This window comes from Zonotrichia albicollis, chromosome 2, assembly GCF_047830755.1.
Source record: "Zonotrichia albicollis isolate bZonAlb1 chromosome 2, bZonAlb1.hap1, whole genome shotgun sequence".
NCBI classification, from domain to species: Eukaryota; Metazoa; Chordata; class Aves; order Passeriformes; family Passerellidae; genus Zonotrichia; species Zonotrichia albicollis.
Window position 1 is genome coordinate 35,680,972 of NC_133820.1, and position 19,379 is coordinate 35,700,350.

Here is a 19,379-nt window from a genome sequence, read left to right on the forward strand (position 1 = left end):
CCCTTTTTTATGTGAGCACAGCACCAACTGGACTGAAATGAACTATTTCACTTTCTTCTTCAGAAGCAACAGATAGAACTCCCTGACACCTACAACTTAACAGCATGGTTTTATTGTTAATTTATTCAGTTTCTAATGAATGAAACATCTGTGTGGGGCTGGAATTACACTTCTGCAAGGACTGCCTATTCTCTAATATTTATTGTGTATTTGAAAAGGATAGTACAAACCAAACTGATTTACAGTCAGCTTCCTGGGCACAGGAATAGATTGCTTCCAGTAGCAGGTTTCTAGCAGTGGACATCCCTTCTAAATGAGATTAGACTTTTCCCATTCTCCCTGGTTTCAGATTTAAATGCAGAGTCTCATTTATGACCACATCAATATTCTTCTGCAGTATCCCTAAGGACCATGGCAGAATAGAGGAGATTTGGGGGACAAAAACATAGAATGCAAAGAACAACATGACTGAGAGAAATAGAAGGGAATCACAGTTTTTGACATCTTAGGAGTGATGCTAAGGATGCCATCTTTTACAGGCTCATTCTTTCCTCAGTCATATTGCTTCAATGGCAGAGGTGGGAACTATTAAATGTGTGAGATAGCATGACAGACATGCAAAACTCAGGAAGGTAGAAGCCTGGAACTCTTTTTTCAAGGATTCAAAGAGGCAGTAAACCAGTGTTTTATGGCAGTTAAACCCACTGGAATATACTATAAGCTAAGAATGTCTGTCTTCAATCCCAGCTTTCCACAATCCACTTCCTATTCTGAATGGCTATTTATGGTAGGCACCAATTCTAGTGTCTTTCTTATTTCATTATAAAATTTGAGTTATCTCCATCAATCTTAAATACCTTTGTGGGCAGCTGAGATAAGAACCACTGTGAAGATGTTCTGCTGCACTAGTTCTTACTCATCGTGGCGAGAGGTTATTCATTGCCCTCTGAAATTCCTCACTGGCTCCTGAATGTAGTTACAGATTCAAAGATGACACACATCTATATATTTAAGGACAGAGAGCCCAGATACTTTAAGGAAAAAAGCGATCTTTTCTTACAGAGCAAAGCTCTGCATGTAGGACATTATGAAATTCTTCCTTTATAGAAATAATACAACCAGGCTTAGGTCCTATTACGTGCACACTTTTTAAACGATTATTATCTCAAGTGCACAGAATAATAGTTAATATTTCAGATTTTAAAATACAGTGGAGCCTCAATTATCCAAATTCAGTGAACCCAGACAAGGTTTTGCCCCTTGTCATTTATTAATTAAATGGTAAATTGCTTCTATTACTAATTATTTCCACAGATCCATGGGCATGCAGGGCATTCTGGTTACTGGTAAATGCGATTATCAAGCCCTATTCAGTGTTCTTCCCATGTTCTTTAGATAATTGAGATTCTGATGTACTCTGAAACCCATTTAAAATATTTTTACAGTGTATTTCTGGGAGGGCTTCCAGGTCTTGTAGGTCCTCTGGGGTAGAGGCATCCCCAAGGTTGTGGGAGGCAGGAAACTTGACAAGCCAAAAGACAGGGAAATGTGTCAGCCAATACGTAACATAAAAGCAAAACTACTTTGTGAGCTCAATCTGACAAATTTGTAATCCCAGACGTGTGTTAGTTTGAATGAGTGACTGCTTGAATAGGATGCTAGCAACTCAGCTAGTACACAAAACTTGTTCTTTTTGGAGGCTGGCCTTTATTTAGGAGAAGTTTAGCTAAAGAATCCTTTGGATGTGTGGGATCATACAAAGGAGAAATGTTGCTAACTAGGGAAGGTGAGGCAGATTAAAAATGCTGAGAGATATTAAGGGGAGAGGTACAGAGCTGTACACAGACCAGAAAAATGTAACAACTTTGGGTGAAACCATGAGAACTCTGTATCAAAAGAACATAAATTGATAAAAATCAGATACCAAATACAGCAAAGAACTGTCTCAACAGTCAAAACAAGTCTGCTTGTCTCTCTCAGTAGAGTCACTTAAACAACCAACAACTCAATACAAAAACTAAGGACTAAGAGGAGTGCAAAATTAATAATAAAAAAAAAAAGGACATAAAAGACAAGTTCAGCAACTGGAGAAGATGTTGTACATTCAATACTAGAGTGCACTTCATAATAATCACAGCAGGATATACAGATGAGGGATTGCTGCTGTAAATTAAAGTATATATAAATAAAAGGAATAGGTAAAAATTAAAAAGTAACAAAAATCTCCATGGGTTTTAACTCCCTGCCTACAAAGAAAGAGCATGGTGTTAGAATCATACCATGGACCATCCTACTAAAATGCTGATAGTGACTATGAAAAGCAAAATGGAAGACTTCAGAGGCAGAAAACCTAAGGAAGAGTGAGCGACTTTGTTTTAGTGCTAAGATAACTAAACCTACTTTAATATGTGCATATTAAAGAACCACTTTGTAATATTGAACATAACACAAGAAAATTCAGTTCTCTATAAGATTGAAAAAAATACAACAAATAATCCACTACAGCAATATACAATTTCAGGAACAAAATTCTATTCAGAATAAGGAACAGAGAAGAAAGGAAATTAAAAAGAAAAAACTAAGGGTAAATGTTTTAAGATGCTACTGTTAGAAGATATGTTATCAGAGATTCACCTCTCTTACAAGTAACAGGAAAGCCTTTCTTTAAAATAGCTGTAATGATCGTGACCCCCAGTCATCTGCCTCAATAATTTTGAGGAACATCTCAGCAGTTTGTCTGGTAGACACAGCCTGAGGTACTAAAGAGATCCCTAAACAGTTCTGACTTACCTGAATATGCTGGGTTGTAAACTGCCATAATTCAGTTGCCACTTTAGATGGAAAATCCTTTGCAAGAGGGCAAAAATCTCCATGAGAAATGCAAAATATGGTCCTTTAAATGCAAGAACCTTGCAAGTTGTACTGCAGTAATTCATTTCTACTTATAACTCACAAAACAAATGTATAGCCACATGTGAAAACAAGAAAATAATAGGATTTTTAAAGCATGCCAAGTAAAAGGATTTACTTGAAGGAAAAAGACACCATTCAAAAAGAGGAAGTTATTTTGAAACACAGAAAGCAGAAAAAAGTGCATATTTTGTTGATTTTTTTATAAAGAAAATGTTGAATAAGGCAGGCACATGAAAATCTTGAGGAACAACTGTTTAAAGCCATAAATAACCTTTCTGGACACCTTACATAAAATCTGTTTCTGCCAACAGATGAGGTGCAAAAGGGGTGTTCAAAGCACAAAAATCCCAAGTAAATTCCTTGCAGTACTGTTCACTACAGAGTAGTTTTAAAAGGTTTACCAGTTAAATCCCTCCCCTGGAAGGTTAAATCTCAGAAAATGTGCAGTGGAAAGAATAAATGGTTCCCATCTAGCAGTTATAAAAGAAACTGTTATAAAGAAACTCAGTCACGAAAGAGCTTAACTAATAACTCTTGCACAACAAAAGAACAGAAAGTGATTTAATGGCAATAGTAAAAAAGGGCTTTAGGAAGATCCACATAGATCACTTGGTCTATAGTCTATGCCACAGAAACTGGTAGAAATTATAATAAATAATAACAGACACTTGAGTAGATAAAACAGGGAAGATACAACATGAATTTTTGCAGATGGAAATTTTGATTCACAAATCCATAGAGTTCTCAGAAGGAGGCAATGAACCTATGCTGCTAAAAATTAAACTATATGACAATCCTCACCAAAGTAATTTTCTAAAAGAAGGTTATCATGATATAGGAGAAAAAAACCCTAAATATTCATACAACAAAATAGGATTTAATTTAGGTATTGCTACACTGGAAAGACATCATGGAATCCTTGTAGATATACCTATGAAATAGAACCAGTTCAATATTCAGAACTGATAATACAGGAGGAGAAAAACCTTTAAAAAAAACCCCTTGGGAATTATTAAGAAAGAAATAGAAAATAAAACTAAAATCATAATGACATCCTTCTAATAAAATCCATTGTAGACTCACATATTGAACACTCTATGTGGGTTTCAACTTTCAAGACAAAAGAGGAAATAAGCAGCCAGAAAGATGCAGAAAAGGGCACAAAGATGTTCAAAGCACAAAACAACTTCTGTGCAAGGACAGATTAAAAATAGTTGGGTTCTTTGCCCTGGAAAATGAATGATTGAGAGAAATATAAAGGAGCCTGATAAAATCATAACAAACAAGTACAAGGTGAACTGTTAATAATTGCTCCCTATTTCTCATTACACATTTCTAGAAAGCATCCAAAGAAGTTATCAAGCACCAGGTTGAAAGCAAACAAAAGGAAGTATGTTTTCACACAGTCTGTAATTAAATTGTGGAATTCATCAGCACAGGATGCTTTCAATGCCAGAAGGAAAAATGGTTTCAAAAAGCAACTGGACAAAATCAGAAAATAGAGCTTAGGCTTTAACAGCCCATTCCATCAGGGCTATTAAACACAGTGATGCAAAAGCAGAAAATGCTACTCCACATAAAGAAATGTACATTCCTGTAGAGCAGAATGAACCAATCTGATGTGCATCAGACAGCAGCTAAGCTTCTACATGGCTAACACATAGATCACAGAGATTCTGGCTTCAAAATGAATTTATGGAGCACATGGATTATGGCTGCAACTGGTGATTTACTATTGCACTGTCAACATACTGGATGCTGATTAATATCCTTCCCCAGGTACAACCACAGCTAAAGTGTACGTTAAGGACAAAATGTTAAGAGTGAAACAGAAATGTTTGGAGAACAAGATATTATTTTGGGAGACTTGTGATATAGAGATACAACATATTTTCCTAACTGGATGAGATTCCAATAGGTGATATTCATTTCTGAGATGAAAACCACCAAACTTATGAAATTACCAGTGATGATACCCCCTTTGGTTCTAATGGCTGTTCAGCATTCACACTATGGAGTGATTTGTGTGGGAGCTGCACTTACTCTATTGTGCCTGTTATGCTCAAAAATGCCTCTTAAAACCAAGCAAAAGCATTCAGGTCACAGAGCAAAGCACACAAAAGTATGAAAATATCAAAATGAAGTCTGTCACAACAGCTGTAGTGTTACAATACAATCTTCCATGTTATGATTGTATATTTAGTGTTCTGTATAATGGATAGCATCCAGGGAATGAGACTAATTCAAATACTCTTTTTTTTATCCTCTCTGTTCAGTGTGTGGCCCCAAGCCTTCTTTACTGAGTGGCATCCAAGTCTTGCATGAAATAAGATGGGGTTTTGTTTCTGGATTTTCTGTGGTACTCATCAATATAGCCTCTGAATATCTCAACAATCTTGCTGAATTAATCCTCACAATGTATGCTCAGATGTCTGGAATTATTTTAATTCCTCATTGATGAAAATTATGAGAGAAATTATGTGAATTTTTTTGTGGCCACACAGGGAGCCTGTATCCAAGATCTGTTCATTCTGAGGGGTGCTGAGCATCTCCTGAATGCATCTTACAGGAGGAGCACTCCAAGAATTCTTGCTCTTCCATCAGATCTGCAGCTCATCTGTAGCATAGACCTCTCCAGTGGGGTAGGATACCATGGACAGGGACCTCCTTCCTACCACACCATCTCTCTAACGCTGTGAATTAGGAAAAGTGTCTCAAAGGATACATTGCTGCAAGATTTGCAAAGCCCTTGGAGGCATTCAGATCATTGACACAATGAAGAGTGAAGTTATGACGTTCTGTTGTTACAATCTTATGCAGAAATTTCTCCTTCTGATTTGCACTCTCTAGGATTCTTGCCAGCATTAGGTATTTAAAATTATATTTTTCTAAAAAGTCTCAAGGAGGGGCAATGGTATAGATGTAAGAAATCAACCACTGACACACGGAGTGTTTCTGTAATGTTAAAGATTTCAATTTATAGTTGTGGCATAGGAATGACAACTTTATGAAACACTCTTTATATACTGCACTTTGTGTTCAAAGTGCATGAAAACACATTAAAAATAGCCTTATGTTCTGCTACCTTAAGGGTCTGTCTCACACCTACCACATCCAAGAAACTGAGAATAAAGCTCAGTGTCTGTTCCTCTATTGTGTTCCCTATTGTGCCTACATATTGCAGCATTTGTGGTCTGTAAGATCACACACTGTAGGAACAACTTTCAGTTCTCTGTGACAATAGGGTGAGTTGAGGACAGACTGGCAATATTTGGAGATGAATTTCCTGCCCTTTGTGGGTTTCAGTTAGACTCTCAGCATTATTTGAACTTTTGTGGTTTAATTTTCTTTGTTGTCGTTTTAATTCTAATGGCAGAAAACTACATCCCTCTGGAAGCAGTGAATCTCAGGATCTGAGGACTAAATGGCCATGTTTTCTCCTTCTGGCATTTTAAGATACATCAGCAAACAGAGAAAGGACATAGTAGACCTGTAGAATGGGATGTAGAGCTTCTTATTTTTTTAGTAAAGATATCAAAAGGCCTAGGATCTGTTGATGCTTAATGGTCTTCTGAAGAAATTTCTTCCCATTAGCATACAATCACAACCACAGGCTCAGAAACTGTCCACCATCATGGGGCAGAAGTTTGTGCATGAAAGCTGCCCTTTTCTCTTTATATGTTTGAAAAAGAATCATAAAATAACTCCATTGTAAAAATAAACAAGGGACTAAAACAAATAACAAATGACTCTTCTGAGAAGAAGAACTGCCAGTTATGGGATAATAGTCACTAACTACTGCCAGGAGTTTTCTCAATTCCAAGGAATATCAGCATGAGAGATTTTTATTTAGGTCTACCTTGACTAACATACGTAGAAAGGAACATTTCTGGTTCTTCATTTCCTCATTCTCTCAGGTGTCACAGCTTCCTAGCCTTTGCTTCTGTTTATAGTCATCTCTCAATATGTGTTTCAGGAAAAGAAAAATCTAAATAAAGATCACAGACTGCTCCATTATGTGCCCTTCTTCTTCTCCTCCTTTCTTGCGTTTGTGCAGTGTTGTGGCACCTATTAACTACCCATGTTTTCAGAATGACATTATACAAGGTGCAGGATGTACCACTGTGCCCTAAAAATATCAACAACTGCATTAGTCTCACAATAATTAATGGCAGGCATTATGCAAATGTCAACTTTTTCACTGCAAAATAATGACATTTCTTCATTTTGAGCAGAGTTATGCAAAACAATGAATTGGGGATGATAAATCACACAGGAGAATTAAGAAAGCCATAACGATCCTGCCCAGGCAGGCAGAAAGACAGACAGACCAACAATTTAGAACACATTGTTTGTTCTCAAACCGCTATTAAGGAATAAATAAAAGCACCGCCAGCCGGTCATTAGAACGTATGTATAATTTAGTTTCCCCCCTTTAGGCAACTGTGCATAAGGGAACGTTAAATTCTAGCAATCGAATTATTACAAGTCACAAGCAAATTTTTTTTTATTAACCTTAATAAGTCATTCACTCAGAGACTACAGTCATCAGGCAAATAAAATATATCACATGTCATTCTCTTACACATTAACTAATTTCTTATGCAAACATCACAATGTATAGCAATTACCACTGCTCAAAAAAGCCCCAAAGTCAGTTTCAATTTATGTTATTGCTTTTGTTCGTGGTCATTTCCTGTACAGCTTTCTTCTCTAACCCCATGTTTAAGGTACAAAATGAATGCAAGTAACAAGAAGCTACTTCTCTGAAATGTTGCTGCACTTTTCTCTTTATTGTGAATACTGCTGGAAAAAGATGTCAGTCAGCAAGATCTTGTGAGCGTCAAGAATCTTCTCAAAGGTGACATTGCTTGTATCTCCCAAAGGTAAAAAGCCAACAGTGACCAGAGCACCGTCCCTTCCCCACCCCTTTCTCCACTGCATGCTTCCCACCTCCCAAAAGCACAGCCCCAGCCCAGCCCTCCCCGTGGCTCCTGCAGGGAGCCTGGTGCAGGCCAGCCTGTGAGCTCCCTGGAACCTCCATTCCCACACTGCTCCCCAGGAGCCGGCTTCCCAGGGACAGTGGGACTGGAGGGGAGCTTTGAACTCCCCCTGCGCTCCACACTCCTCCACTGCTCCTGACAGTGTCTCCTGATGAAGCGGAAGTGGCTCTGAGCTTTTAATAGACAGCACTCCTGGATCTTTCTTTTCAGTGATTCCTGCTGGGAGAGTCTGATGTATCAAAGAGTTACAGCGATTAAAGCTGGAGAGACCTGTGGTATTTAATCATTTAGTCCCTCCTCCCACCTGAGCTGGGGTATTCCTTATGCTATTTTCCTGATGCTCTATCTAGTCTAACTTTAGAGAGTGCCAAATAACTGGGCGCCCAACTCTTCCCTGGGGAGGTTATCCCACAGTGGCACACCATGAGACTGGAAATTTCCCAAGGTATTTGCTGTAATTTTACTTCTTTATGATAATTTTTATAAAAAAAGGCTTTAGTTTTCAGACTCCCAATACTGCCATTAGATTTTGTTTCTGTGTAAGTGTAGAGACTGAAACTGCATCAGACTTCTTCACATCCATAGCTCAGCATGACACTTAACAACATTATCCACTGAAAAAAAAAGCTGGATTTGGAGCACCTAAATATTATCCAAATCCTCTTTTTATTCTTCATGGTGACTGCTGGCGAGAGCTGGTATGAAAAGGGATCCAGGACAGGACGTTTCACAGCCAATGCAGTGTCACCTCCCTTCTAGCCACATCAGCTGCTCCCCTCAGGAAGCACTGGTGGCCATTCCAAACACACATAAAGCAGAGCATCAGCAAGGATTACATATTCCCCACGAGGAGGTTAAACTGCAGAGCTCTTGTGAAGCATAGTGAGGGGCCTGGAAAACCCACAATTCCTATGTCACAGTGAAGAGTCAATTCCAGCTTTATCTGAACCAAGAGGATCATCCATCCCTTCTTCTCCTCCCCAAATGTTAGTACCCTTGCCTCCAACAAAGACAACTAAGTCAGTCACAGAGACAGACAGAGAGAGAAGGAGAGAGAACAGTAGTGCTGGAAATAACTGGTGTCTTTGAAAACAAAGTGGTAGCAGTTGTTCACCCCCCTCCCATTATCTATTTCAGGACTTTTAGGATTCAGTGTAATTCACCCTGCCTTGGAACATTGCAAAAAATTCTCCACCTCCAGCCTCTCATCCGGAAGTTAATAACATTTTGCAACTCTCCTTAAATAAAATCCAGCCCATCCTGGATCAATAAGACTGATGCCTATTTCCCTAATGGCAGCCGATTGCCATTTGCTATTCAAATCAGACTAGATAAATTACAGTACATGCCAAGGAACAGGCCAGTGAATTAAGACAGGCCTCCTGAGGACCAGTGATATTATTAATCTTTTAAGACACTATCATATTTCTTCTTGACAGTGTGCGTAGACGCTCAGACATGCTGCACTCAGATTGAAATATCAGCTGCTGCAAAAAATCAATAGCGTTAGAAACACAATAATTTTCTGTCTGCAGGGCCCCCAATAAGCAACACTTGTGCTTCTCCTCCTTTCCACATCTATGCTCCAAATGCATTTGTTTTAAAATCCAGGCTTCAATTCTGAATAGTCATTGTGGTGGACAACATTGCTTTTGTTGTCATCCTTTGCCACAGAAGCCACAAGTGTGCTTCTCGATAAGGTTGTGGTTCTCAGAGACAGCAGAGGGTACTCCAGGGTCAGATACTCACCCAGTATACTTCACCCTTCTCCCCACACCCTCCTGCTCAATCTCTTGCTCTCTCATTGAAGGCTTTATAAAGACAGATATTGCTAGAGCTCCTGTTATCCCTAAGAAAAAAATCCTGGATGTGAACTGACAAAGGGAGACGGTACATGACAAGAAAGGAGAAAGCTTAAGGGATTTCTCTTCAGACTGGCAACAGATAGGGTCAATTCAAACAATTTTGATCTCTTTAGACCTGTGGATGAATTCAATAGAGGCTCTGACAGTCAAGTAAGCTGCCCCTGGTTTCTCAACTACTCTTTATGCTGAAGGGGAGAAAGAGTCTATAACTGATAACTATTCCTAAAAGGGTATTTTATGATTTACGAGACAAGTGGGCTTAGGGAAAAATGTGTAACTTGGGGGATTGGCAACAAGATGCTAAAATAAGGTTTCTCCTCACCCTTGACATGATATCGTTTTGCTGTGTGGAAAAGAAAAAAATTCTAAAACACAACAAAATCAGGAGTCTCCACACAGCTCTAAGCTTGAGATTACTCTGCATATAGCTGTATAAAAAACCCCAAACATTTACAGAAACGGACTAGACTGGATAAATTAGGTCCAGGTTGGCTAAGCTGCAATTTGAGATTGCCAGATTTCTGGCATCCCAGGTCAACAGTGACCAGGAAGAGCTGATGAATGTCCCAGTAGGGTGAGAGGAGTGAAGCGATGAAATAATTCAAGTTACATCACAATTAGCAGTTGCCTTCTGCCCTTAAAACATTGTTAACAGCACTGGCAGGACTGGAGACCAAAAATATTAACTCTCCTCTGACTCTTGCACAATTGTGAAGGCTTCAATTCACTTCCATTTAAAAAGTGGGGCAAGCACTACCTGCAACACAGACAGAGCCCCACCTTTGATGAATGCCAGGGTGACCTGGCTGATGGACACACAAGGCTGGCTGATGTCAGCAAGGTGCTCATTAGTAAATAGATGAGGAGCCACTCTGTGCAGCTCTGGGGTATGCTTTACCTTCTCTATGCTGAGCAGAGATCTGGCTCTCCTCCTTCCTTGGGATTCTTAGCACCCCTCTCTCTGGTTCACAAAGTGACCTGCTTAGACAAAGAGAAGAGTGAGCTGCCATCAGGCTTGCTTCTGGGGAGAGGGCAAGTTTAATAAAGGCTGGCCAGCAGATAAGAATTTTCTTCATTGAGACAGAAATACCAGGTCTCAAACTCTCAAATGTTAAAAGAAAAAGCAACAACTTGGTGAAGTACCTTCAGATCTAGATCCCCAAAGTTTTCAATCTCGATATCACCAGAAGTGACCAGTGTTCCCATCATGGGTGGGAGCACTGCATGGTGCAATTTTCCTGGAGCAAAGGAGGCTCAGGAAACACCTTAATGCCCTCTACAGCTACCTGAAAGGAGGTTGTAGCAAGATGGGGAACAGCCTCTTCTCACATGCAAGTAGCAACACATGAGGAAATGGCCTGAAGCTTGTGCCAGGGAAGGTTCAGATTGGACATCAAGAAGAATTTCTTCACTTAAAGGGTGGCCAAGCCTCAGAACAGGCTGCCCAAGTAAGTGGTGGAGTCACCATCCCTGGAAATGTTCAAGAAATGACTGAATGTGGTACTTAGTGCCATGGTCTAGTTGACATGGTGGTGTTTGGTCAAAGGTTGGACTTGATCTTGGAGGAGTCTTCCAACCTCAGTGATTCTATGATTCTATCATTTTCAATTAGTAAAGTAGTTACTTTGCACACATCTGAGGAACTGACTTGAGATTCACTCGTTCCTGATTGTCCATGAGTTGGATTTGATTCACACACCTGAATGGAACTGCTCCCAGTATATACAAGTCTTACTCTACTTCCAACAGGTTTTGGTTGTGCCATGTGGGATCTAGGAACGTGTCGATAACACTTCAAAGTACTTGTGAAAATGTCATAGTGAGCCATGTGCATGTGGAGCTCAGCCTAAGCTGTGGGGCTAATATGAGCATTGGCACAAAACTATGCGTGAGCAAGTAGTATGAGGGCTAAGGAGTAAACATGAACAGACAGCATCATGGGTGATGAAGGATGGGATATGAGTCTTCTGCTTTTCCTCTCCAATCTTCAGATCACTCCTCTGCCTGCTGCTCCTCTTTCTCCTCTAGTCTCCTTCTATCTGTGCCATGTCCTCTAATTACAGATCATTGCTGCTTTGATTTCGCACAGTAAAAATCATTAATTCACACAGTACTATGGCTAACAGCACCATAGTTTTGCAGAAGATGCCATGGTATCTAAGAAAACAAACCTACACATATCACTGAATCATAAAAAGAAGATGAATTCACTTCTCCAGAGCAGGTAAGGGACTAAAACAATCTATACCACCATCAACATTTTGAGATGGGTCTTCTGACAAGTTCCTATGTCAGTCCAAAGAATGGGGTGGTAGTCTAAAGCTACCCCAGAACCTGTGCCACATCTATGCAGAGATCCCCAAAGGTATAGCTGGGCTGCAGTACAGCATCATGCACACAAAACTCCCCATACCAAAGCTTGTAAGAACCATTACATTAAGGATGCCCCATCTTTGTGTCTGTAAGCACACCGAACACCTGAGTATGAAATGAGGTCCTTAGAAAGACATGAATTTCACATCATTGTTTATTGTAACAAAGTGTTTTCACACTAAACTCATACTCCACCTGCATGTATCTTTTTTCTCTTAGAAACTAACACAATTTATTCTGATCAATATAGACTAATTTCTTCTTCTCTTCTTAGGCACTGTTATATGCTACCCTATGCCCCCCTTTATCCTCACATTTGGAAAGGAAATAATTCCTGTAGCAACTGGCCATACAACTATTGTTCACATTTCCCTGATACTTTTCCCTTGGGAAGCAAGACACCAGCGGTTGTTGCAAGACTGTGTAACTAAATGGACTTTTTCATGCTGAAAAATACTCTTGAGATTTAAAAGAAGCTGTGCACATCTTCCTTCTGACATTTCTGTTTCCAACGGAAAGGACTAGACAGAGGGTGGAAGTACACAGAGCGCTAGGGCCATTGCTGCTGGTCAGAGCTGCTTCAGAGAAGATTCTCTAGACAGCCTCCTCCGGATAGATCCGGCTGGAATGGAATCTGCAGACTGTAATGTTTAAACACCATTCAGAAGTTAAAACAGTAGTGACAAACCCAGTTATGTTTAAAGCCAGATTTCCATTGCAAAACACTCTGCATGCCATCCCTGCTGACAGGCAATGCCAGGCATTGCTGTCAGCCACAGGCTACAAAAGGAAGAGGAAGAAAGTAAATGTACTGCGAGTTTAAGGCACAGACACATACTGCTAACAACTGCTGTCTGCTGTCCTTCCTCACCCCCAGTCTCTGCCCCAAGACATTGCTCTGATTTTGCAGTATAGAGAACTGGTCTATGCACAGAAATCTACCTGCAGGCTAGAGCTCCAGGACACCCAGAGAACATTCACTCACCCTGTGCTTGGACCCTGCAGGGAGAAGTGCTGAACGAGCCCATTCTGTGAAGAGGAAGTAGCACAGGGATTATTGTCAAACTCCAGTTGTGATTCACAATAATCCACCAGCTCATTCTATCAAAAACAAAGGGAAACTGGGAGTGCTTTTACAGCAGAAGAGCTGGGAGAAAGTGACAATGTAAGAACTCCATTCTAGATGGGTGGAATAAAGAGTTTGAAGAGCAACTGAGATGGTAAGGAGTTGAATCACTAGACCATGTAAGAAGAAAAAGGAAGATCTGTGTGGAAATGGCCACAAGGCAAAGAAGGTGCAAAGAGAGAAAGCAAAATTACAAGAAAATTCTGTGAGATAAATGAGGATTTTGAAGTAGCTGGGGGAAGAAAACCTAAGCAATGAAAATATGTCAGCAAATCCAACCATGCTTAACCCAACCACAGGTTAGGAGCGCCCTCTCTAAAGGATGGAGCTAGATAAAAGATGTGTCCCCATTTCTGGCCATGAGCATCCATGTTTAGCAATAACTTGAGAACAAACCATTTTTGAGAGCTTTGTCAGCTATTCTTTCCACACCACAACTGCAACCTCCCTCGCATGGCCAGAAAGATAACTAAACAAAACATTTATTCAAAACTTTGGATCTCTTCATCTCTTGCTAACAATCCAGCTCTGCTGAGGTCAGAAGTGAGAGGAAGGCACCGCTGTTCACACAGCTCTGTCAAATGAGCCTGGAAAAGGTAATGAACTTTTCCAGAACAATTGTCTCTATGGTACATTAAAAAGAAATTCTACCAACGCTCCCTGGTTGCACCCTTAATAAAAGAGGTGGAGGGAAGAAGGCCTGACATCAAAAGATCAGGAGCGTCCTAATTTCTCCCACTGCTTTCAGTGTGAGTTGGTGCAATGAGCTGCCACACAGCTGGTGGGGGTGAGCCATGCACCGGTGCAGGGCACGCCATGTAATATGTTAGAGCAAGCCATGGCCTCTCTCTTTGTGTGAAGGAACACTCCCTCCAAATCACAGCTAAATCTGCTAAGAGGGGTGGGAGGAAACACCTCCTACTGTGGCAGACCTGCTGCCTTCCTCACATGAGTAGAAATTTGATTTCTCACACTCATCCGACTCCATCCCTGCACTGGAACCTCTGGTGGAGGCACTCCCAGCTCAGTTACAGGTTTTAATTACGAAATGACAATACCGATGGCTGGCTTTGCTTGAACCAGCATGTGTCACCAAAGCTGATGGGAAATATGTAAAAAAGAGACCCAGTTTAATTAGCCTGAATATTTTACAATGATTATTTTCTACAAGAAAACCATCCCACATCTTGATTTGTCACCTGTCAAGTTGCTGTTCTTATCCACCATGATCTCTCCTTGCTTCTTCGTGTCATAAAAAAACCAATGGTGAAAATGACAGACAGATGCAAACAAGATTTTGGTAATTACAGCCCTGTGGCTGGTGGTTGTTTGAACATCGTTTTATTTCTTCCAATCAAACAAGTCCTTGGACTTCACAGCCCTAGAGCTTCAGACAGGGGTGAGGCTGATTATATTATGACATTACAGTGCAGACTGGCAGATCAGACAAAGTGGATTTCACTCAGTAATTAAACTACAGTATCTCTCGTCTAAAGTCCAGGACAGGATTAATCGAAAGGTAGCTCTTTATCATTGCGATTAGTGCTGGGATTTGAAGAGTGACTCCACAGATTTCCGATTTGATAGCTCATCCTGGGTACCAGCTTATCAGAGACTGCACATCTGTCTGACTGGTAAAAATAGCATGAGGTCAAGATCTATTTGCCAAGTCTCATAATTTTCTTTATTTTATTTTTATTTGGAGGAAACTCGGATTGATTTAAATATTACAGTGTCCTGTGGCTTTCTGTGGCAGTACAAAGATTTCCATTTAAGACCAGCTAACCTATAACCCTGCCTCCACCCTAAACTGCATTGTATCTACTTCTGTAGTCTACAGACTTACAATTTTCTCTGTACCTTTAAATTTATTCTTCAGGGCCCAGGAAAACCCACCTGATTGTCAGAAACGAAACAGTACAAATTTTACATACAATGGCTTTTTAGCTGCTCTAAAGTGGTCTAGCAAAAGAAGTTCCAAGCTTTCAAGGCACTCCAAAGATTTACTGGATGAAAATAGAGTCTTAAGAATTCGTTTTTTTTGTCAGTATTGTATAAAATCCCTAACATAAAATTCCAGCTAATGCTTTTTTTTTTTTTTCCCATAAGTTTCCAAAAAGCTTTCAATGCTCCTGCTTCTCCTCTCAAGGCTAATAAACACAGAGCTGGGAAAACTTTCTCAGTACAGCCAGACAGTTTCCTTATGCTGCTGGCTGGGGAAGCAGCACTCCTGGCACCTGCCCTGATTTACTCACTAGAGGAAGGAGAATTTCTACAAGTAGAAGTAAGGCAGGGAAAAGCAATGGACTTTTTTTTTTTTTTTTTCTACTGCAAGAAGTCATTATCTTTAAGAAACAGAAAAATCAAGGTAAGACAAAGAAAAACACTACGTCTCCCTCCCATCAACAAAGTACAGCTAGGAATTGACTTACAATTCTGGACATACTCTCTACCTAAAATCTCTTGCAGTCAATGCTGTTTTGAATTCACTTGATGGAGAATAGCCTGGTAAGAATCCCAAGAGATTCCAAAAGTGTATGGGAGTGGTTTGCCACTTGCTTTTAGGAAATCATATACATTTTTAGGTTCCTTTCAACAAGTTTTCAAGGCATGGCAGTCACAAAACCTGATGCCCCAAAGGCCACTATTACTAGGTTCCAACTTTTCCCCAACAAAGGCTGATAAGAAAAGAAATGTATTTGTGAAAATATCAATAAAAATTTTACTTGCAGCTGAATGAGGTTTTTGAAAGACAAATACTTTTACTGGAAAGTGAAAGAATTTTTTTGTGGAAAGAAGTTGAAAATCAAAAATATTCTACCTGAAGTCAATTCTCAGCATAGTTTCTTTAAAATTTTTAGTCTTGAAAAAAAAAAAAAGTCATAATTTTCACTGTTTTGTTTCATCCACAGAATAGTCCTGTGCCCACCACATTCTATACTATAATTCTATAATTCAGAATTACTTGGCCCACCTGTACAAAAGGATAATTGCCACAATGTCCTTTGCTATTTTGCCTATAGCAATGTTTCTTCTCATTTGTACGAACCTCTGATGTAGATTATGAAGACCTAAAGCAGGGGCACTCTCTTAATTTCTACCCAAGCACTTATTAGAGACAGACCCTAATTCTGTTTGGGGACTGGGTAGTATTACAATCCAAATATCAAACGAAACAATTTCCTAGGCAAAGTATTTTATTTGGAGTTTTATTGTTATAGTTATTTTTGTGATGGAATTTACTGAGAAAAAAGTCAAATTATTCATAACCATTCATTTTAAGTTCTTGAAAGCTGTTTCACAGCTCTTGGAGTCATAGAAGACCCTCAGTATCATGAACTCTGATTCCCACACAATAAAGAAGTTATAATTCCACCCAGCAATTCCCATTGCAATTCTAATGACTAGTGTGTATGGCTACACAACATTTAAAAACAGTGATGATCCTAATTTAAGGAATTAAACCAGCAGAATATCAAAAAATACCTTGGAAATTTGTTTTAAGTAAGTACTTTCTCTGTCCAAACACTTACAAGTGGGGAGGGAAGAGGAAATCTAGCCAAGCAAGGAGGCAGAGGCAGAGAAACATCACACAGATGAATGACAAACAGTGCATTTCTTGGTCAGCTAATAAAGACACAGATAAGTAATACCAGACAGAACAGTCTCAGTAATCTTTGTTTAAATGGCTAGCTAAATATTCCATAAATTCTCACTGTTATACTTGTTCTTTGTAGAGGTGTGAAGGTGTGAATTTTATTCCTAGTCCTGCTGCTGATACTGTAGATACAGATTCAACTTGCATAGGGATTTCAAAGCTAGTATTCAGACCACTAAACTATTCCTCAGACCAAGCTGAAAACAAAATGCAAATGAACTACTGCGGATCCTGAGCTCATGCTGTTTCCCTCCTGCCTTTCAGAATTTTCCCCATTTTTCCTCTGAAAATTCTAAAGTTTTAAAAATATTATTAAAGAATCAAATAAGCACCAGCCTTTATATTTATATTTTTTCATTTCAGAGTCTTTGTATTATGCTTTGATCATAAATTCAGTATCTTTCCTCCAATCACGAGGACTAGAAACTTATTTTATAAACAAAAAACAAAGAACTTAACATTATCTGTTTACTTCAAGAGTACAATCTTTAAGAAAAACATCAGCTATTATGACACTTTCAGTAAAACTGCAACCACTGCCAGCAAAGTGAAACATTAATCTAGGTGTGCACATCCTTCTGGTTTTCACATCATGCGTAAACACTGAAATTCCACAAAAAGAGCCTTGTAGTTGTGTGTTGCTCTGGAGAAAAGTTGGATAATGTAACATGTCCATGACTTCACAAAGTGGTCAATCAGCAAGTGCTTCCCACTAAACAGGAAAGGACTCTTACATGCCAAATCCTGGCTTTGGTAACAGAGTGGTAAATTTCATATTAACGTAAACCAGGGAAAGATTTGTCCCAGTGTAAACACAACCAGAATTAATGTTATGCTTTACAGAGTTCCTAAACAACTACAAATTTCTTCCACCTGGAAAAGGGAGAAGTACATGTCTTGAAGCATGATGTTTTTTGAAATGAAATCACAGCTGAAAGCTTGGATAAAACTAGTCAGGAGAGGAAGAGAAATTCCCAGCCATCAACACAAAAAGTGACTGCATTTTTTTCCCCAAACTCTAAAGATGCTGCCAGCACCCAGTTCCTAGGCCATGTGTTAGTAAAATGAACCAAATCGACCCATAATCCTAACCAGGAGGTTACCATGAGGCCTGAAACTGTGATGCACTCAGTAAGAATCTGTTTTTTCTTAATTAAAGAAGTAGTCATAACTACTTTCAGTTGAGTCACTCAGACTCATAATGTATCTAGCCTCAAAAGATATTTAACAACATATATTAAGTATGTCAAGCAGCCATTCCATTAATAACACTTTGCACTTCTATTCTGCTTTCTATGCCAGTAGACCAAAGCACTTTGTGATCATGAATTAATCAATGCTACCACCACCTGTGCACTGGAAATAGTTGGCTGGCATCCACTTAATGACCCTGGATGATAGCTGGAGATGTGATCATCATTTTTCTACCTCCCAAACCAAGCTTTAACCAGAAGACAAAACACCAAGTAAAAACACCAAGTAATGATGGCTTCCCTAAATTCACCAAGCACTTAGTACAATCAAAATAAATCTGTCAGAGTAACCAGAGATCATAAACTTTGCTTTCACTAAGGTAGAGCATATGAAAAACAGAACTATCAAAGAAAGAAAATGCACAGATTGCAGCTTCCTGAATCAAAATCAAGTTTGCCAGGATAACAGTTTCTTATTCCACTCATGATCATTAGGCAGGTTTGCATTCCCTCTCTCCTCTGCTATGCTGATAGGCAACACATAAGACAATGCCCATTGTGGAAGAATAAAAATACTGGAGAATAAGAGAAACAAAATGACCTTGATAATTTCTAAGTTTGGTTCTAGGATGGAGTTTCATGAAACGAAACCTGTCAGTGGTGATTGCCAGCAACATATAGGTTTCTGTAAAAGGTTTAAACAGGACTGGCCATATTCAAAAGCTCCTCAGATTTCATCACCAAATAAATTTATGACTTCAAGTCCCTCTAAATAGAGCTCATAGTCTTGAGCTGAAATACTTCGCTAATTTTTGATTTGGTTTCTACTTAGGTAAAGAGACTGAAGGCAATGGGAGCTTTGCTAGAATAAAGTCTGAGAAAAGAATTTGCAAAAGATTATTTTTACAGTAAAAAAATAGTTGCAGAAAACATCTGTGCCTGAAGTGGAAGAAAAAGGTTCAAACTTCACAATGTTGCTTATAATAAGGATTATGTCTTCAAAAAGAAGACCCAGCAGATCAGACTGATCATATCTGCTTAGTTGATATATAACCTTATGTTCCCAGCTTAGAAAAAATAATGCCCACAGACTAGGACAAGATCAACTCACGCTATACACTATCTAGATTTTTATTCCAACTGTTTAAAACATATGCTATCCACCCTGAGTAACTTCATGTGATACATATTTTTCCTTTGTGCTTCAGATTTTACCAAACTGCAGATATTTAATACTTCCCTCTCGTA

At 39.2% G+C, this 19,379-nt stretch overlaps 1 protein-coding gene across 4 annotated transcripts in view; it reads right to left on the bottom strand.

Moving 5' to 3' along the window:
* LOC102073008 (uncharacterized) overlaps window positions 1-19,379 on the bottom strand; it is a 370,008-nt gene that overhangs the window by 146,512 nt on the left and 204,117 nt on the right. For all 4 annotated transcript variants that reach the window (XR_012578937.1, XR_012578936.1, XM_074534753.1 and 1 more), the window contains exon 4: window positions 10,680-10,759. Coding sequence is in view for 2 of the 4 variants with exons in the window: in XM_074534753.1 (XP_074390854.1) it covers window positions 10,680-10,759 (80 nt within the window). In the remaining 2 variants the exon portion in view is untranslated. The remainder of the gene's footprint in view (window positions 1-10,679; window positions 10,760-19,379) is intronic.